At 39.6% G+C, this 22,794-nt stretch overlaps 1 protein-coding gene across 3 annotated transcripts in view; it reads right to left on the bottom strand.

Moving 5' to 3' along the window:
• LOC139700990 (lipid storage droplets surface-binding protein 2-like) overlaps positions 1–22,322 on the bottom strand; it is a 64,668-nt gene extending 42,346 nt beyond the window's left edge. Inside the window, exon 1 of one of the 3 annotated variants that reach the window (XM_071599537.1) lies at positions 21,666–22,322. In XM_071599537.1, the coding sequence (XP_071455638.1) occupies positions 21,666–21,821 (156 nt within the window). In that variant the 5' untranslated portion in view covers positions 21,822–22,322. The remainder of the gene's footprint in view (positions 1–21,665) is intronic. The other 2 variants (XM_071599538.1, XM_071599539.1) reach the window with 2 other exon arrangements.
• Between the last annotated feature and the right edge of the window lie 472 nt (positions 22,323–22,794).

The following is a 22,794-nucleotide window of genomic DNA, read 5'->3' as shown; positions in this document are numbered from 1 at the left end:
TTGTATTTCCTCGGCTTATTTACGATTACCTGCCATTTACGAGTATGTTATCACAAATGGGGTTCCTTTCACTCAATCATCTCATGATCGCATTTTCCTGCTCTTGTGATATCGATGCATTAAAATTTTCTCAACTGATTTCGTAAAAGCGAGTTAAACGAATAAATTGAAGGAAAAATTTTCCGAGGGACACCAGTGGCGTAGGCAGGGGTCGGGCGGCATGGTGGGGTAGTTCCCCACCCAACCTCCGGAGGCCGACTCAGCGATTACATCACCGAGAACCGCTGACTCTTGATATTAAATCTGTGGAAGGAGGAGCTATGTGTCTTGTTAGTGTATTGAGGATGATTGAAATGTCTCTATAACCTTGACGAATTGAGCAGAACACGAAATCTTTTTAGGTGGGACAAATTAAGGAATGGAAAAGTCGCCACAAGATATTCTTCCCAACCACTCGATGTCCAATACTTTCGTCTCCAGTCTTTGACTCTTCCCGCCTTTCCTGCATTCCTTTCCAATGACATGACTACACGCCATACACCCTACTCTCCTCACTTTACATCTGATCCTCTCCAACTTCCCAGCTCTTCCTCCCAACAAAGGTCACTTTTACGTATATCCAACGAACGTCAGAGTGCACAATTTTTAACTTGAGATGTGAGTGTGTGGATAAGGATAGCAGAGGCAAATTGGATGGAGAGGAACACAACCGAAAAGTTCTAGGCGTGGTGGGGGTAGGAGAGGGGTGTCTTGGGAGAAATCCAAGACAGGCAGAATATTTTGATAGGCAATGGCATGTCGAAGTCTGTGATAGAGGGGAATACGTTAGGCAATCGAGGTAAGGAAAGAAGGAAAATAATAGGCTTAGGGGTGTTGAACGGGTTGAAGGGAGGTAGAAAGTATACAGAGTTAAAGAAGAGTATACTGTATTTTGGGGCTTTCGGGCATGTCTGATCAGGCAGGGCTTAGTGATGATGGTGGTGTGTTCAGTGTGCGTCAATCACGAACCTACCGCAAACGTTAGAATACCTGCAGTAAGATCTGGTGCTTTCCCGACGTATTTGCTTGATGAAGTTTTATCGGGTTTTCCACCGGGTCTGGGGTTCTATATTGGCCGACATTTCGATGCCCGACTCGTGCATCGTCCTCAGGGTAGATGATTATCACACTGAATTTGGCCGTCTTATCTCTTATTATAGAGCTCAAGTATATAAGACGGCCAAATTCAGAGCGGCACTCATCTACCCTGAGGACGATGCACGAGTCGGGCATCGAAACGTCGGCCAATATGGAACCCCTGACCCGGTGGAAGACCCGAGAAAACTTCAAGTTATAATACCTATTACAAATTACTCTTAATTGTACTCTAATAAATAATGTACCCCTAAACATTTTGATTTTTCCTCTTCATCCTGTGCCTATACAGGAATGTGAGAAGATGTGAATGTTGATTGAAGAGGTTAAAAAAGAATATTGATGCATATGCCAAACTTCTGGATGATTTAGATGAAGGCTTAGATGACTTCCCCATCTGAAATTTCTGTATTGAAATCTTAAAAAAAAACCAATCACACACGAATTATTCGGACACGCTAGCGAACTTCCTGCCTAATATAACCTCGTCGGCTGGAGTTTACCCCTCTTTCGACCGCGGGAATACTTTCCCCATCAAATCATCCTCTCTTCCTGATAACACCTGGGCAAATATTTCATTGTCATCTCCAAGGGGAGACGATGCGGGACATTTAGGAGCGCTAAACACTTAAGCTGGCAGATTATCGAGAAATTCAGCGTGTATTCTTTATCGTCGCCACGCAACAAGTTCCCATGGCATTTTAATCTGGCAGAAGACGGGTGTCATTTGGCAATTCTCGGTCTCGGCAATAATAAACCCAGCATGGCACGCCATCCATCGGTCGACAAGCAAGTTAGGCGCTCGCGCGCTTCAATTCCCCTCCTAAGTTTGTTTGCCAAAGTGAAGTGGATGAAAGTTTACATAGCGGATAATAATTGCAGCGATTATGGAGGCCATCTGCGCGGGTAGGAGGAGGAACGGATCTCAACTTAGCCAAGTCTATATGCGTATAAAAAATAAATAATAGGGTTAAGTGAAGGTCGATCACATTGGATTCACGATGGAGGGAGAGGGTCGGTAAAGATTCTGAAGGGGAAAGTGCCAGAACATGAACGCTTGCCATCAGTTCCGTAATCAATGCCAAGGGGGGAGTTGGGTAGATTGCGCTGAAAGAAACAATGCGAAATATTATCCTTTGCCAGATAACCACTTAAACCCCGATGTTCACCTATTTTAAATAAATCATAAACACAGTTATCAATTTTCCAAATAAATTGCGGGAGATGTCGCAACAGTTATCAACCTTAAGATCGGTTTGGTAGGTGATGATAGAGTTCACCCAGTACTAAGTCCGACGGCGTGTGAAATGCACAAATCAGGGTACGCTAAGGTCAGTTACTTTCCCTTAGCCGTTTGTGGTTTCCCAGGAAGATCTGGTACCCGCAAAATCACAAAGCTTGGGTGGAGGTGCAGTTGCCCAGAGAAGCTTCCCCGGGAATCGATCTCGAGCCCTCCAGTTAGTAGTCCAACGCTCTACCCCTGGACTAATATATATAAATATAAAATATATATATATATATATACTACCTTGATCAAAAATTTCCCGGAATTTATTCAGAAAATTAAAAATACAAGTTTATTCATCTAAATCTATATTGTCCCCTTCAAAGTAATCCCCATCGACTGCAACACACTTATGCCAGCGCTTGATCCAATCCTCGAAACATTTTTTATATTCGGTTTTCGGTATGTCCATCAGTGCTTCCTGCGATTTTTCCATTACTTCCTCTCGGCTGCTAAAACGCGTTCCCCGTAATGGTTTTTTAACTCGATTGAACAGAAAGAAGTCACAGGGAGCCAAATCAGGTGAATTCGGTGGCTGTTGGATGGTATTTGTTGCATTTTTCGTCAAAAAATTACGAATAATGATAGCACTGTGCGACGGTGCGTTATCATGGTGCAAAATCCACGAGTTTTCTGCCCACATTTCTGGTCTCTTTCGGCGAATTGCTTCACGCAAACGTCTCATAACGCCCAAATAATACTCTTTGTTTACTGTCTGGCCTTCTGGCAAAAATTCATGATGCACTACACCGTTGTAATCCAGGAAAACCGTCAGCATTGCCTTCTTTTTTGACTGAAAACGACGTGGTTTTTTTGGTCTCGGCTCATTTGGTGAACGCCATTCACTTGCCTGATGTCTGGATTGCGTGTCGTACTCATAAACCCACGTCTCGTCTCCAGTAATGATCCTTTTGATGAATGTGGGATCGGATTCAGCCTCGCAAATCATGTCTTTTGCGACGTCAACACGGTCTCTTTTTTGCATGAAATTGAGGTCTTGCTTTGCTGCTACACGACGGAAACCCAAATCATTAACCACAATGTCTTGGGCGGATCCATAGGCAATGTTCAAGTCCTCCGCTATTTCTCTGATGGTTAATTTGCGGTTATTGACCAACATTTCTTTTACTTTATCAATTTTTTCACCGACTTTCGATGTCGATGGTCTGCCACTGCGTTCATCATCTTCGATTGACTCACGACCACTTCTGAACCGCTCGTGCCACTGGTAAACGACCGTTTTTTTTAGAGAATCGTTGCCGAAACACTTTTCCAACATTTCCAACGTCCGTGCGCCACTAAATCCGTTTTTTACGCAAAATTTAATACAAGTTCGTTGTTGCAAATTTAAATCCATTTCTGAAATTGTAAAAAATCGCCAACACACACAGAGATAGATGTACTCTTGGCTACGTAACTTTTGCAAATGTCAAGTTATGACACTAAGATTTAAAGGGAATATCAACAACAGATGTACCAATTTAACAAAAAAACAGAACTCAAATCGGAACGATGGGAGCGCCACACGGTGGTTATTCCGGGAACTTTTTGATCAAGGTAGTATGTTAGCCTCCTATCTTATTTTCTCATACGCATCTATACCGCGTACTACCCGAGAATGGAGGTTCAATTGTTTCACTTGGCAACAACGGCAACAACTTTCATGATGAAACCATTCATGAAGATGGCGGCATTTTATCTGAACATTTAAGCTGAGAAAAAAATATAGATATAGGTGTCATACCTGCCCGCTGGTAAATGAATGCGTAGTCATGTAACCAGTAGTCTTTGTGGGATCAAAGTTTAAAATGATTACATCCATCATCATCTTATCTCCCATGTTTGAAATGGAGTATTAAGTTTCCCTCAGTCATCACGCAAAATAAGCGTACAAGAATTGGTTCATAATAGGAAAGGAAAGCATCCTCTCGCATTCAGCTGTCGTTACTTCAATAAATGAGCATTTTAATATTCAACCAACTTCTTGCAGATCGCATATTGAAATACCCATGTATTCATTATATCCTTACTTCCACCTCGTGAAAAATTCCTTCACTTACGCAGTTCTTCGTCTTTGACCATTTTGGTCAAAACATTTCCAAGATAGGTAAACTGTTTCACCTGCTCTAGTTTTTTCCCTCCTGTTTGAACGTTTTACTTATCCTTTCTCTGTATGGAGAAGCGAATAACCTTTGTTTCTATTTATATTTATTGTCATCCTATATCTATCGCACTGAATTTTAAATTCACTCAGCTAGGCTGGCAACCCATTCGATGACTGGCAAACTAAAGCTTGGTCATTATCAACGAAAACTGATTCCATGTATTCCCCGACGACTTTCATTCCTATCTCCTCTTCTTCCCATGCCTCTTTAATCATGTCTTCCACATATACGTTGCACAGCGCCGGTGATAATGGATTTGTCCTTGTATCTCTGTCTTTACCCTCTTCCTAACTCTATCATTCACGACTCTCTATCCGCCACTCCCACCTGAGGAGTCTGAGACGTAGAGGTTGCTAAAAAGTCGCATACCACCTTCCACACTTCATTTAGTTCACATTCTTGTATGCCTAAAGTTCTCCCTTTTTATCAGAGATATAACATGCCAATTCAAATCTTAATTCTCTACATTTATCTACAACATGCATATATATATATATATATATATATATATATATATATATATATATATATATATATATATATATATATATTAGTGGACGGCGACGGGAAACCACCACATTATTTATTCTCCCCAGAATATGCAGCCTTGTCTTGCATTCAAATACAGTAGAATGCAAGGATATGTGCTGCAGTCACTAAATCCTATATATATATACACACACACATTTAATGTAAATACGTATATATTCCGTGTGTATATATGCACACACACACATTAAGATACTGATTACTGTGATAACGTACACTAATATAATGAATTATGGGTGGTATTCTACGAAAATAGCAAAAAAATTCTGAAGTGACCGTGTTCTTTCCGAGCGTTTTATCATAATCACCCTCTGGGAACCGAATAACAAGTGTACATGTTCCCGTGATGAGATATTCGAGAAGTGGCAATGTTTGCGTCCCATCATCGCACTCAGCACAAGATGGTGCAGAGTTGATAAACCTATATTTGAGCTTGTTTGCTTGATGCGCATAGAAACGGAGTGAATGTATGGAATTCGTCACTGCATAATCACATACAACGGTAATAAGATATCCTTATCATCCAGTTGAATACGAATTCCACGGTCCTGGGGGATTTCACTGGCATGCCTGTTGGCACGTGTGTTCAAATGATAATCAGTAGGATCACTAAAAAAGAGGGTAGTTTTTCTGGATAGGAAATATGAGTTTGAGGACTAGAATGAGGAGTTGGGGGCTTAACGGTATATGAAGAGGATAATTTTGCAAATGAAATGAAAAATAAAATTAATGTTTCAAATCAGTCGAAATATGATAACTTTTCGCACATAAACCTCTTGAAAGTAGTCTAGTACATCTGCAAAGGAATATTTTGGCATTCTTCGGTGCTTATTTTTCCGCTCTCTTAGGTATTATTCACCGATAAAAACTAACCATTTTTCTTTTAATTTATTGTTAGGCTATTGTTCTTCGGTGCATTTAAAATTGTAGCAGCACAGAAGACGCAGAAAAGGGCTGAAGTAGTTTTAGTAGTAGGATGAGATGGGAAGACACACGGGGAATACTGGAGTGATAGTTTTAGTGTTATACAGCGGAGGAACGAGAACCAGCGAGAGGGGACCATAATATCGAATTGAAATGCATGAAGAAGCGTAGTCAACAAAGAGCAAGTAATGGATAGAAAATTACAAGTTGAAGAAAAGCAAAAACGACGAACCTGCCACGCTCCCTTGTACCGGGTGGCGGGTTTTCGTGTAGATAAAGGATTGGAGCTTGTGTATTTGTGGATTCTGCATCTACGTACAACCCCGCAAGCCGTTGCAAGGTTGTGGTGTGGCAAGGGGGGTGGAGTGTTAGGTCAGCTATACTACATCTACTCCAATACTTCCACATACTATGCATCACACCCCGCGAGAGGTGTCACGTGGAATAGGGTTGACCAGACACCATTCATTCAAAAGCAGTTGCACACATTACGAAAAAAAACTACTAGTAACTACTCCAATGACTAATCTAAGTAGACAAATAAGGGAACCCATTAAAAAAGGTGAGTTGACATGTTACGTAGGTGAGAATTACCGCGTAGTATTCTACCTATACAGGACGGAATGTTCACCAATGCATTAGACCTACAAATTTATTTACACGGAAATTCGCTACCCGGCCCAAGAGCGTGTGGTGAGGGGTGCTATGACGCCAGGCTTGAATTGCGTTGATGGTAAATATAACTTTTATGTCTCCAACTATTTTCGCCGGTTCTTACCCATTTCTGTCTTAGTCTTTTCACCTTGAATTGCTGTAGCAAATAGCGGGCGGGAAAAACGAATGCATTAATTTATCCATTCGATAGTTTCTCTATCTTATTGTGTTACAATTGCCTGTCCTGCCTATATAAATGGCGGGTCGAATTGTATCTTTTATGCAAAGGAAGAAAGCAAAACCGCACGATTGGTATCTTTGCAATAGGTAAAAAAGTTTTCTCTGAGTCTTCGCATGTCTAAATTTCCTATCTCTTGAACTCGTGGCAAAATGTGCAACGTTTTGTGTTCTTCCTTGCGATTTTTTCACGAATCTGGCGACCATTCTTGCTCATTTTTGTAATTATTGTACTTTGAAATGGAATCCATGTGCTTGTCGCCTACACAATGTGGTTGGGGTCTTATTTAAGAACAATAACCGGAAGAAGACGCAAGAGGAGGTACTCCGCTGAGAGGCACCCGCGTGAAAATAATCCATTACGAATCGTCCCTGTGGAAACCTTCGTTCGAGTTTGGAGAAAAGCCTAGTTGGACTGTAACGCACATTCCTTCTCCGTTCGCCAAGCGGTCCGCTACGCGAGCCCACTATGCTCTGCCTACGTACACGCTACCCGTTTCCCTTACGCAATGCATACATGCAAGTCTATCATGTATGGATGGTTGATGAAGGCTGGATGATACACATGGATGTATGTATATCAACATGTATGTAAGTGTATCATGCATAACAAGAGGGCTTGGATTCTACCTTTCAAGGAAGGCCTTTTATTAAAAAACACGCCCTTATTACCGTTTCATTTTCTCAAGACTTGCTAAGCAAAACAACAAAAAACAATGTACTGCAATAAAACAATATCTCAATTCCGAATACTCTCTTCATACAGCCCAAAGTGTCTATCCTTATCCTACCCTTTACTCGCTTGCCTAACGTTCTCCCCTCTAGCACAATCTTTGACATCCAGTTGCCAATTAAAATTCTCTGCATCCATCTTTCCTGCCTCTCTGGAATTTCTTCCAACAATCGTCTATCCTCTACCACCCTGCTTAGCGCTTCCTCGTTTGCTTTCCTTTTTGTCCATCCCACCTTTGACGTCCACATCCATATTTCAGAAGCCTCCACAATCTACGTCTATCATCCTGATTCAACGACCACGTTTCCGCGCCGTACAAAACCACGCCCCAATGACAGGGTTTTCCCTAATCTTCTCTTATCATCCTTAACCACTTTCCTTGTCATCATCTCCCTTCTCCTTGGGAAATGTTCTTTGCTTAACGCAGTTCTTTTTATAGTAACTAATTCAATCATCTTGTTCATAAACTCTTCCACTCGCCGTCGCTTATATTATGCTTTGCATCAATGAATGCTTGTCAATATTTCATAAAGTACCTTACATGTTAACCTCTTGCTAGAAGAAATTATTTCAGATGGCTCGAACACAATATCCCTGCTATAATTATGTTATTAATCGATCGTTAGTCCAGCCGTTCAAAGAAAATGGCTACCGTATACTCTTAAATTCGTTTGTGAAATTTAACTTTATTATCAGGATTAGATCACGATTTAAATTTTTAAATACACACTCTCTAACTTCATGGTGTATGTGGTAGATTTCGACCTGCAGCCATGTCCACAATTCACGTAATTTTCGCCCAAATGGTGTTAGTGAACTTGTGGTTTTGCTGTCACTAAAAATTGCCAACCTTGAAGGGTCGTTAATTTTAACTCAATGGCGTTGCGCTGTCGCGGTATGTTTTCCTGCTCCCAAGGCAACACGGCAGTCTGGAATAATTTTTTTTCTCTTTGAAAGCGCGCCATATTCCACATTCTACAACCCGGAAATCCGTTGTCTCTCATTCCCTGCATTCCTTCTGATCTCCGATTCTATTATCCTACGAGACTAGAATTTTTTAAGTCTTTATTAACGTAAGAATAGGGAAAATGTTTATATTCGCGAGGGAATAATAATGCAAGGACAGGAAAGAATAGCGGACATTGGTCAATGGGAGCAAGATTCCAGAAATAACTTGATATCAGGTTTTTTCTTACTTCAACTGGCCCGTAACAAGACAGTGGGAAGGGTATGTATGTTTTGTATACATGTATACATCGTATTTTTTTTAACTCTTGAGAGATCAAAATAATTTTAATAAATGGGTTCCTCTTCAGTGATTCTTACTATTTAGTCGAGAGAGATGCTACTGTTACGACGCACTATTGGATCGTTTCATAAAATATACGCGCGGAAACTTGAAAAAGATAACATGAGAATACCGTAAAACCTTTGCTTGAAAAGGCTTGAAAAATAGCAACTGTCTGCATGTTACTCATTAATCCTTTATTTTCACGCGATTTCACGTATATTTTTCATATTTAGATTCAACAACACGCTATAAACCTAGTACGAGTAAAAAATTAATGGCCCCAGGGTATATAACATTCTTAGAAATCCCTAAAAATATATGCATCAAATACACATTTCCGCATTGGTTACCACTATCTCTCGTTATCAGTGGCTTATCTGTTAGAAGGATGTTCTGTACAAAACATTTCCTACTTGTCTTAAGGCAATAGAAGTCGTGACAAAGCAATTAATGGGCTGAAAATAGTCCAAGATACGAGGGAGTTTTAGTATCTCCGTTCTGGATGATCGCCCATCGATTATTATTCCATCCAATAATGGAGTATTCATTCCTTATATAATTTAAAATAATTGGAAAAGAATAGAAAAAAATGGACGGAAAGGAAAACGAATAATAAACGTCCATACGTGATGGAGGAAGACAGACGGCTGTTGGGAGAAATCTGAAGAAGTCAGGACAAGCGGATATCGGATATACTGAGAGGCAACGGAATGTTGAACATAATAATATAGGGGAGAAGAAAGGGAAAAGGGGTAGAGGGTGGAAAGAATATCCATTATGAGATGGCTTCAGGGATATATGAAGTACGCCGAGCTAAATAACATGTAATTGTAATATGTGGCATGGGGTCTAATGTCTGGTGTATTCTGTGTCTACACCTATGAGTACACACTACCCCGCAAGGCGTTGCAATTACGTGTGGCAGGGGGTGTAAGGTCACCAGCCATACTTCACCAACACCACCACTTCCACATACACGTGGCACCGTGCGATCCACCGAAAGTGTACGTGGAAGGGGGCGACTGGACGATATTCTTGTAACATTCGTTATAAACATTACGAATGCTTAACTACTAGTAACTACTCCACTGAACACACTACGAAGGCATATAAGGAAACCCATTAAAAAGGGTAGCTTCATATGAAACGTAGCCAATAATCATCATGCAGAATTAACAATTCGCGAATACATGATTCTACAGCTTTATTCACATGATACCCCGTCACTCGGTCCAAGGGCAGGTGGCGGGGGGTGTTAGGGCCCCAGCTATGAAGTGAATTGAGGGGAAATGTATCATATTGTATGTCCCATATTATCTGTAACTTTCATCCGTACAGGTGAGAGTGTGTAAGTTATCATGTTGTTTTCATTTTTTTTTGGAAATGAATAATTTTATATTATGACAATCTACACGTATGTCGTTCGGTATTTCCTTGTAGATTATAGTGCCGTCAGTAAACAATCTTATGTTTCTTTGTACTAGTGAGGTGATGCCATTAACCTAAAAGGAAGAGTATAGGACATTTGACACTACCCTGGGAAACACCGGAAATTATTTGTTCATAATTAGAGATTGAACCTTCTATTACTACTGTTCACGGTGAGCAAGTTAGTTCTGAAATCAGTTTATTATATTATCGGATATTCCGTAGCATCACAACCTGTTTTTGACGTTAGACGTAATCATTAGATGTCCTAATGATGACGTCCAACATCGAAGCCTAGGTCGTATTTTAATAAAGTTCGTGTGAAATTAATAAGTCACTTCTTTCATTTTAGATATATTACGTTGCAGTTGTACCGAAAAACGTTTCATAGAACACTGGTTATAGCCATATCTCATAACTTTAGCATTGGTAGTGCTAAATCAGGCAGAGAATGGCATTGGGTCAGCATAAACACAAAATTAATATATTTCTAAAGATTATTATTACGATTCGTATTTTCAGTATCCTACCATTTAAGGTAGGGTTTGGATAAACACAGCCTATACGAATGTACAACAATTCGCCTCCTGGTCTTTCGTAACGAAAAAATTTCACCTGACATCGGAAAATACGGAAAGTCCCTCTTCAATTTCGAATACTTCCTTCCTCCCTTCATTCCGCCCTACATGCCTTTCGTATTCCTTTCCCTTCCTCATTTGCCTAACTTTCTCCTTTATCACAGATTCAACACCCCAATGCCAATCAAAATGCTTTTCAGGCATTTCTCTTGCCTCTCTTATTTTTACCAGCAGCTCTCTCTCTACCCCATCATGCTTTCCCGTTTGCTTTCCTTTCTGTTCATTTCATCTTTTCAATCCGTCTCCACACACTTATTTCAATAGCATTCAATCTACGCCTGTAAGTTTGCTTCAATGAGTGTTTCCGCGCCGCAAAAAACCACGCTCCACATCTATTTTGACGAGCCGCTTCTTCACCTCATTACTCGACGTCCCTGTCATAAATTCCTTTCTCGTTGAGGAAGATGTTTTGCCCAACGCAATTCTTCTTATGCTCCAACTACTTGGACCATTTTGGTCCAGAACTCTTCCGAGATGGGTGAACTTTGCCTTTGTTTATGAACTCCCATTTTCATTTGAAATGTAATGAAATAATTGACTTTGTAATTCCGCACACTTTTCGATTATTTCATTACATTTCAATATGTTATGCAAATTCCACAAAGTTACGCCTGAGACAACAAATCCCATTTTCATATTTTACTTAGCCTTCTTCTTTCCCGAAAGCCGCATAACCTTGGTATATTACATTTATATTTATCCTATACCTATTGCACTAACTTCCCAACTTACCATATCAAACGCCTTTTCGCAATCAACAAAACAGGCAAATACGTCCTTATTGTATTCTATGTTACTCTCGATTAGTGATATCGTTACGGTAATGGCGCGTACCTTTCCCCTTCTTAAACCCAAACTGATCATCTCCTGAGCAATCATTTTCCCTCATCGACATCATTTTGTTGATGATTCTGAGAACCACTTTGGCTGCGTGGGATATCAAACTTATTGTTTTGTAGTCCTCTCATGATGTAGCCTTTACCTTTTTCAGAATAAGAACTAACACTGATCTCACAAAATATTCCGCCCAACTTCCTTCCTCGTATGGTAGATGCTACAAATCAGACCATATAGACTCTTCCTCCCACAATTTCCTAAAAATTTCAGTAGTTCCAAAGGAATGCTGTCCACGACCACGGCCTTATTTGATTTCATTTCCCTTAATGCCCTTTCTATCTCACCGTCTTGTATGCCTGGACCTAAGCTATCTTCCTCTACGTCATATGCTCTTCCTATGTCTAAGTTTGTTGGCTTAAATTCCTTATCATAGGGCTCTTCTATTTATTCCTTTCATTTCCCTTGGATTTTGTCTGTTTCAACATCTTACCTGACATCTCTAACTGTTAATACAAATCTTCCCTTCTGACTTCCCGATGGTATTTTAACCTTCTTTTACGAGCACCAATGCCACCCTTCCACTGCAAACTTTCCATATCCTCGAACTGCATCTTCCACCACGCTTTTTTACTTTATTTGTTGCCCGCCTCAATTTATTGTTTAATTCTTTGTACTTCATTTTGCCTAATTCTGTATTTACATTCTTCCATTTTCTCCTCTCATGAATCTTTCTAACCTTCTCATCCTCGAACCATGGTTTCCTTCTCCTGTTCCCATTAACATTTCCGATAGTTTCCTTTGCGGCTTTCGATTTCCCTTTTTTGATGAATTTCCATTTTTCCTCGATAGTACTCTGGTCTTTCGTCTTACTCATGATTTTCTGTACAGCCTGCTGATACTCCTTCCTTGTCATTCCAGTTAATGCTTCTACATTCCATTTCCTTACCCGCTGCCCGTCTTATCTATTTGAAACGGACGCTACACTTAATGAGTAACTGATACCTTTCTGAGTCACCTGGTATTTTCCATGAATGACTACGCCTTTTGTGGTGTCTAAACAAAGTGTTGGTGATGATTTACCCCCCTCTCCAGCAGAGTTCAATTGCTTTCTCCCCGCGGTCATTCCTCGTACCTAACCCTTTCTTCCTTCTTTCATCCTCGCATTCCAATCGCCCATCACTATCAAAAGTTTCTCTGTATGAACACACGCCATTATGTCCTCTAACGTATACGTTATCTATTTATTTCTCCTTAAGATTGCTTGGTGGCATGTATACGTGAATAATGACCAGGTTCGTCGTTTTTGCTTTTCTTCAACTTGTAATTTTCTATCCATTACTTGCTCTTTGTTGACTACGCTTCTTCATGCATTTCAATTCGATATTATGGTCCCCTCTCGCTGGTTCTCGTTCCTCCGCTGTATAACACTAAAACTATCACTCCAGTATTCCCCGTGTGTCTTCCCATCTCATCCTACTACTAAAACTACTTCAGCCCTTTTCTGCGTCTTCTGTGCTGCTACAATTTTAAATGCACCGAAGAACAATAGCCTAACAATAAATTAAAAGAAAAATGGTTAGTTTTTATCGGTGAATAATACCTAAGAGAGCGGAAAAATAAGCACCGAAGAATGCCAAAATATTCCTTTGCAGATGTACTAGACTACTTTCAAGAGGTTTATGTGCGAAAAGTTATCATATTTCGACTGATTTGAAACATTAATTTTATTTTTCATTTCATTTGCAAAATTATCCTCTTCATATACCGTTAAGCCCCCAACTCCTCATTCTAGTCCTCAAACTCATATTTCCTATCCAGAAAAACTACCCTCTTTTTTAGTGATCCTACTGATTATCATTTGAACACACGTGCCAACAGGCATGCCAGTGAAATCCCCCAGGACCGTGGAATTCGTATTCAACTGGATGATAAGGATATCTTATTACCGTTGTATGTGATTATGCAGTGACGAATTCCATACATTCACTCCGTTTCTATGCGCATCAAGCAAACAAGCTCAAATATAGGTTTATCAACTCTGCACCATCTTGTGCTGAGTGCGATGATGGGACGCAAACATTGCCACTTCTCGAATATCTCATCACGGGAACATGTACACTTGTTATTCGGTTCCCAGAGGGTGATTATGATAAAACGCTCGGAAAGAACACGGTCACTTCAGAATTTTTTTGCTATTTTCGTAGAATACCACCCATAATTCATTATATTAGTGTACGTTATCACAGTAATCAGTATCTTAATGTGTGTGTGTGCATATATACACACGGAATATATACGTATTTACATTAAATGTGTGTGTGTATATATATATAGGATTTAGTGACTGCAGCACATATCCTTGCATTCTACTGTATTTGAATGCAAGACAAGGCTGCATATTCTGGGGAGAATAAATAATGTGGTGGTTTCCCGTCGCCGTCCACTAATATATATATATATATATATATATATATATATATATATATATATATATATATATATATATATATGCATGTTGTAGATAAATGTAGAGAATTAAGATTTGAATTGGCATGTTATATCTCTGATAAAAAGGGAGAACTTTAGGCATACAAGAATGTGAACTAAATGAAGTGTGGAAGGTGGTATGCGACTTTTTAGCAACCTCTACGTCTCAGACTCCTCAGGTGGGAGTGGCGGATAGAGAGTCGTGAATGATAGAGTTAGGAAGAGGGTAAAGACAGAGATACAAGGACAAATCCATTATCACCGGCGCTGTGCAACGTATATGTGGAAGACATGATTAAAGAGGCATGGGAAGAAGAGGAGATAGGAATGAAAGTCGTCGGGGAATACATGGAATCAGTTTTCGTTGATAATGACCAAGCTTTAGTTTGCCAGTCATCGAATGGGTTGCCAGCCTAGCTGAGTGAATTTAAAATTCAGTGCGATAGATATAGGATGACAATAAATATAAATAGAAACAAAGGTTATTCGCTTCTCCATACAGAGAAAGGATAAGTAAAACGTTCAAACAGGAGGGAAAAAACTAGAGCAGGTGAAACAGTTTACCTATCTTGGAAATGTTTTGACCAAAATGGTCAAAGACGAAGAACTGCGTAAGTGAAGGAATTTTTCACGAGGTGGAAGTAAGGATATAATGAATACATGGGTATTTCAATATGCGATCTGCAAGAAGTTGGTTGAATATTAAAATGCTCATTTATTGAAGTAACGACAGCTGAATGCGAGAGGATGCTTTCCTTTCCTATTATGAACCAATTCTTGTACGCTTATTTTGCGTGATGACTGAGGGAAACTTAATACTCCATTTCAAACATGGGAGATAAGATGATGATGGATGTAATCATTTTAAACTTTGATCCCACAAAGACTACTGGTTACATGACTACGCATTCATTTACCAGCGGGCAGGTATGACACCTATATCTATATTTTTTTCTCAGCTTAAATGTTCAGATAAAATGCCGCCATCTTCATGAATGGTTTCATCATGAAAGTTGTTGCCGTTGTTGCCAAGTGAAACAATTGAACCTCCATTCTCGGGTAGTACGCGGTATAGATGCGTATGAGAAAATAAGATAGGAGGCTAACATACTACCTTGATCAAAAAGTTCCCGGAATAACCACCGTGTGGCGCTCCCATCGTTCCGATTTGAGTTCTGTTTTTTTGTTAAATTGGTACATCTGTTGTTGATATTCCCTTTAAATCTTAGTGTCATAACTTGACATTTGCAAAAGTTACGTAGCCAAGAGTACATCTATCTCTGTGTGTGTTGGCGATTTTTTACAATTTCAGAAATGGATTTAAATTTGCAACAACGAACTTGTATTAAATTTTGCGTAAAAAACGGATTTAGTGGCGCACGGACGTTGGAAATGTTGGAAAAGTGTTTCGGCAACGATTCTCTAAAAAAAACGGTCGTTTACCAGTGGCACGAGCGGTTCAGAAGTGGTCGTGAGTCAATCGAAGATGATGAACGCAGTGGCAGACCATCGACATCGAAAGTCGGTGAAAAAATTGATAAAGTAAAAGAAATGTTGGTCAATAACCGCAAATTAACCATCAGAGAAATAGCGGAGGACTTGAACATTGCCTATGGATCCGCCCAAGACATTGTGGTTAATGATTTGGGTTTCCGTCGTGTAGCAGCAAAGCAAGACCTCAATTTCATGCAAAAAAGAGACCGTGTTGACGTCGCAAAAGACATGATTTGCGAGGCTGAATCCGATCCCACATTCATCAAAAGGATCATTACTGGAGACGAGACGTGGGTTTATGAGTACGACACGCAATCCAGACATCAGGCAAGTGAATGGCGTTCACCAAATGAGCCGAGACCAAAAAAACCACGTCGTTTTCAGTCAAAAAAGAAGGCAATGCTGACGGTTTTCCTGGATTACAACGGTGTAGTGCATCATGAATTTTTGCCAGAAGGCCAGACAGTAAACAAAGAGTATTATTTGGGCGTTATGAGACGTTTGCGTGAAGCAATTCGCCGAAAGAGACCAGAAATGTGGGCAGAAAACTCGTGGATTTTGCACCATGATAACGCACCGTCGCACAGTGCTATCATTATTCGTAATTTTTTGACGAAAAATGCAACAAATACCATCCAACAGCCACCGAATTCACCTGATTTGGCTCCCTGTGACTTCTTTCTGTTCAATCGAGTTAAAAAACCATTACGGGGAACGCGTTTTAGCAGCCGAGAGGAAGTAATGGAAAAATCGCAGGAAGCACTGATGGACATACCGAAAACCGAATATAAAAAATGTTTCGAGGATTGGATCAAGCGCTGGCATAAGTGTGTTGCAGTCGATGGGGATTACTTTGAAGGGGACAATATAGATTTAGATGAATAAACTTGTATTTTTAATTTTCTGAATAAATTCCGGGAAATTTTTGATCAAGGTAGTATATCTCGATTGTTCATGGGACCCGGGGAAAATGGTCGCCAAGTCACGGAAAAACGCTCGGAGATCCATTTTGGATGACAATATCTCGAGAATAATACGCCTCAAAGAGAAAAATTGGGTACATACCTATAGGCGCGACTTCTTAAAGTTGAGCAAAAGAGAACTAATGCAGTATCTTAGACTGTAATTTTGTTATAAATGTGTATGCCTTCGGGTCGAATTTCTAGAATTCTCGTCATATCTAATACCCATTAAATAATGACGAACACACCAACAAAAGTACTTCCTCGTTCTTTATACTTGTTTGAAATTATGCCAGCTAGAGCAATGGTGACGGTGCCACGGCAATGGAAACGACATTGCTTTTTTTATATTTTTTATGAGTGCGGTTATAACTTACCAATTAAGGAATCTTTATTCTCCGCAGTGTTGTATGCGAAAAACGAGCTTCAGAGTGAAAAAAATAACAATCATTTTTTTGCACTTCGAAATTTTGAATGTATAACTCGTGGGTAAAATACGGGAATGAGGCCGTTGGGAAGGAGTGTTATTTGGCAACTGGATCAAGAGACAGCTGTTTATCGGAACGGGGAGTGATATCGAAGGTTAAGGTCAGGAGCGGAGAGTGACTCATAATTGACTTGACTGTTCTAGAGACATCCTTTCTAATTCCGTTCCGAAAACCTTATCTTAAGCCTATCCATTCAATCCAGGTCATTTCATGAATGGGAATGTTCGTCGAAATTTTGTACACCTACCATTTAAAGTCGGGGGCACTCTAGCCATTTACTACATTGCTGCGTTTTACTTTACTACGATTTTTAAATAAATTCTAACAATACTAAATACTAAAATACTTTTTTTTTTAAATACCCACTTAGATGATAATCGAATGGCGTAAAATATATTTCCGGACATTTTTATCTTCAAGCCCAGGGTCCCTTGGAATGAAGTCCCATATTTTTCTAAGGGTGTCTCATAGGAATCGTAGAGGGTAATTTTCAATAAAAATTCGTCGTTATCTGAGTTTGAATACCTAATAGGAGACTAACCTATTAATCACTCATGCCACTTCATTGCATATGACGCTATAATGAAATCTTATCAGGTGGATAAGATTATATATTCACATGATAATGCCCATTGTATTATTCAAGGTATACTTCTCATATGCAATGCAATATCGCTTGCTACTAATGAATCAAAGGTCATCGGCGGTATTGCACAATTTGGCATTGCAAAACAAGTTTCTATTTGACGCCCATAGTCACTCTGAAATGTATTCGAGGATATCGGTGACGATAATGAAATATTTATTGGAAACCTCGTATTAACTTCGCTTATTGTTTCCAAGCAAGAATAATCTCTACTTCGGCGTCAAATTAAATCAAGACATAATCGTTTCCTCATAAAAATTTTAGCATCTCTTTTTTTTCCATACATCTGAGATTAGATTCCAAAGTATTTTAGAAAATTTCTGGTTAAATTTAAATTTATGCATGGGGTAATGTAAAAAGTAACCTTTCAGTTAATACATAAACCGAATGATTTATACAATGTCTAAATAATTATTAAATAAATATCTCATATAATAATTACAAAATTCAATGTTGATAGACCAGAACATTTCTTAACTGGAAGCAAACATACGATCATATTGCCTACAAAAGGTAATTAGTTGACGAGTCCTTTCAAGGTCCCTCATCAGAAACCAATTCACAAATTTAGATGTTATATATAAACGGAAAGTGATCAACTCCATTAGTGACTTACTATCTAACAAGAAAGTAGTCCTCGATGGGATGAGTCAATTCGAGGCAGACATAGCTTCAGGGTGCCACAGGGAAGTGTTATAGGCCTCCCAATCTTCTTCATATAGATCAACGAGCTAAGCTCCCTCGTTAGCAGCAATCTAAGATTATTTGTGGTTTAAGAGGAAAGGACACCGGCATATTTTGTGCTAGGCTCTAAAGATTTAAACCAGCTGTTGTAAGATATAGTAAATGAGGTTCATGTTAAATGTCAGAAAATTTTCTGTCCTGAAATTTTGGAATACAAGAAAATAAAAACAAGAAAAAATTATTAAATAGATGTGATCTCTTTAAGAATTTCAGAACGGGTCAAAATCTTGGGTTTTGCACCGACATCATATCTATCATGGGGGTATAAACATTAAAAGAATATGCAGGTCAACCATAAAAAAGTGAGACTTTATTTTACAGGTTGTAGGAAAATGTAATTGAAAGGTAAGATAAATGTTACCACACTTTTATTACGTAATATTTGGAATATGCGTAAGATTCAGTGGACATCCGCTGGGTTTGTTAGATTTCTTGGCTTGAGAAAAGAGTACATGTGACGGGTATGTCGGAGGTATTAGAATGATTCACAAAAAGAGCAGAAAAGAGTTTAGAGAGGCACAGGAAAACTGAGTTCTTTCGCGATAACGGGGAAATTATTAAGACACCACATTACACCGGTAGATTCGACCGCCAAGAAAATATAAGGCAATAATAATGGGCACCGTCACCGATATATTCAATTACTCGTTCTTCCCTAGCGGTGTACACGCAATCATAACAAAGCTGAGCCTAAGCGACCGAATATTTTATTTAAAAACCAAAATTTAATGATTTATTCAAACATGACATTTGTTGTATGATGTATATGTTATCAAAATGTATGTTTATTTTATAATTTATATTTCCGTCGAAATATCAAGAAATAACGTGTGAGTGTTCTTCTTTTTTTGTGTTTCTATATTGTGTGTTACTGTGTATTGTACTATATATATGTATATATATATATATATATATATATATATATATATATATATATATACACATATATATGTGTATAAATATTTTATATTATATGCAGGTGATGTATGTTCGAATGCATTCATGAAAATATTTCTGCAGGCATGGTTGGTACCCTATCACGCCCCCGTCACAGACCCCCACGGCGGCTGGCGAAGTATTGTGTAAATGCAGAACTTGGGAAACGGGGTTTTTCGACAGCGAGGTCGAAGTCAAGTTTTCCGTGTCCTCAGCGTTATATCTCTCATTTACTGGCAAAAATCATTGCCAGTTTGGCCTTCAGTGTAAAAATAACATGCTCCCTAACTGCCTGCTTCAAATCAGTTTTCAATGAAGTCAACCGGCAAATTTATGTCGAGACCAAATTAAGGTACTCTTTAAGCGGTGACTGCTTCCGACAGTATGGACTTAGGCTAGCAAATCTGAATCCTGTGGTCTGCTTCTTTAGTTCTCAGTTCCTGCATCCCTTCATAAAGTCCAGCATGTCTAGCCTTTTCATTGCCCTAGCTCGCTTTCCTTTCTTATCTCTATCACAGTCTTCAACATTCCATCACAAACAAAAATACTCTTCACCAACCTTCTCTCATCCTTGGATTTCCAATCGATTTCACCTCAACTAGCTCTTCGTTTATTTTCCTTTTCTTCAATCTTTTCCATCCTTTACCGTGCACACATCTCAAAAGTCTCCAAGCTACGCATAATATATTTTTTGAAAGACAAAAATTTCCGCGCTGTAAAAACCGCAATACATATTAAAGTTTACTCTAATATTTTCCGTATATCCTTAAGGGCAATTCCCATTGTACGTAAGAACTCGGAAGTTAAGGATATGTGTGAAATTGGGATCGCCCCTATTACGCCTCAGGAACGTAACGTAACGCCAAAAATGCCTCATATTCACCTTTCAAGTCTAAGCCGCCAAGTTGCTCAATAAATGACGAGAAGCAGTTTTTTAAATTCTCCAATCATGGCTGATACTCGAAAGCCATTTATGATTAAAACATGCAGCAGTGAAATTAACTCACGGGTTTATCAAAATGAATGAGAAATTATTTTAAATTTTAGATCATTTAATAAATTAAAATAATAAACGAACAACGATAGAAATCTCTATCAAACTCTTCGATAGCCACGTTTCTGCATCAATTTTCATCTAATTATCGCCATTAAGACTTCAGTTGTTTTCATGAGTGACCATCCTTAAGTCGTTACAGACGAAGTGATCCTAATGAGTAACTTAGAAAAGGTAAACCAATGGTTCTGAATGGCTTAAGTTCTTACATTTGAGACGAACTTTACAAAGCACCGATATCCGTGTCTGTTACTCAACGCCCCTGCTATCAATTTCACTCGCCTTTTAAAATTGCGGTGGGAGAGAGTGTGATAATAATATTCGAGATATTAAGTGTAAAAACGACAGATTTAATACGCCGTTTCTCCCACGGACGATAAGGCATCAGATCAGAAATTTAATCGATCGCGCTAGAGGGGTAAAAAAAGTATTCTCCTATTTTTCATTCTTAGTAGCCTAATATAGTATGTCGTAATTATGGTAGAACCTTAGTCTGCTGTCCATTTTGTTTCCAGCTCCTCATCTGGCATACTTAGAAAAGTATATTTCACGTAGATACCGCGGTGCGTGGAGCCGTAGTAATATTTATCTACATTATTTGAACTATTTGATATATTTGTTGATAACTGACAACTAAGAGAAACTTCAAGTTTTGTTGATGCATGCCCGATGTCGAATCACTCCCTGCCACACACCCCAGAGGCCCTTAGGTCCTTTCAGGGCACCAGATAGATTCATACCGCATACGATATTTATAACCAGACTTGTTTCTTTAGAAATCTTAACTTACAATTGAGAAAAAAATAATGTTTGATGTTTCATCACCCTCTGCTACACACCTTAGCGGCGATTTAAATGGTGTCTTTTAGATTTAAAAGCTTCGTAGTTTTCAATGTGCGACGTTTTCGTTCCCGTCCACTCCCTCTTTCTCATTTGACGCAAAAGGATATTTTTTTTCGCGGGGATGAAAATCGCTCACCTTAACTTTCTCGTAGACGTCGCTCGCGGCCGTAAGAGTCTTCTCTACGACCGGTATCTTCACCAGCCTAGTCATGGATTCCATGATGGGCGTGTGGGGCGTCGATTCCGGCGCGTGTTCCTCTTCCGGCTTCCCGTTCATCTGCGATGTGTCCATGTCGAATGAGAGGTCCCCCTAAGCTTCACTGTTGGACGTATCCCACGGAAAATAGAAACGGTTGTTCTCGTCGCCAACCCCTGCCTCTGAATAACTGGACGTGAAGAGTGGTGAGAAGAAATCCCCACTGCCTTCGTCCACTTTACGAATAGGGGTTGGGGTATGTGGGAGGGGTGGAGGTTAGGATGTCTACCTCTGGATCCGTGGACTGAAGTGATTCGTGGTTTACTCCCTGAGAAGTGCAGTCAGGCGGGAGAGGGGTGTGAAGGAGCTTAACGGGGAGGGTAGGAGAAGGGGGAAGTAACTACCCTTTAAGAAAGACCTTTTGGCTCGGATTTGAACACGTTGAACGTGACGCTGTGAGGACAAAACTATATATACTCATTGAATGCGTTGGGATGGGATGAGTGGGGGAGAGGTCCTAAGAGGGAATGGGAGGGGGTGTTGAGGGAGAATGGAGAGATATGTGACTAGCTATGTTGGAGAGGGGGGATGAGAGGTGTGGAATGGGGTAGTCCCTAGTTAGATGTCTATTTGGTAAGTGGGCAGGGGACTGGGGAAGTTCTGGATGAAGGTGAAAGGGGAATTGGAGCAGCTATATAGAATGATGGAGGGTGTGGGAGGATTTTTGGACCTTGCGAAAGTATATAAGGGGGAGAGGGGGGGAGCCAAGTGACGCATCTGCAATTGGAGCTTTCAAAGAGTATTCCTCAAATGTCAACTGGAGTCCGGTACCCACTCCTCATCACCCTGCCCCCAGGCCTTACGAACAACATGCCAGGAAGAGAGAAAGGAATGAAGATTGCTTGCCACGACCCCAAAAAAAGAACCGCCAACGAATAATATCCTCCTCTAGAGCAAGTAGATGACACCAGTCAAATTTTGACATTGTTATAAAATAAAATGGAGCTAAAAGTATTGGATAAGAAGTCGTTTTTTTTCCATGTGGAAGTTTTTCAAGGTTAGGCGAGTG

Source organism: Hetaerina americana, unplaced genomic scaffold (assembly GCF_022747635.1).
Source record: "Hetaerina americana unplaced genomic scaffold, ioHetAmer1.1.p SCAF_11, whole genome shotgun sequence".
NCBI classification, from domain to species: domain Eukaryota; kingdom Metazoa; phylum Arthropoda; class Insecta; order Odonata; family Calopterygidae; genus Hetaerina; species Hetaerina americana.
The sequence above is the reverse complement of the archived record's forward strand: the minus strand, read 5'-3'. Positions and strand labels throughout refer to the sequence as shown.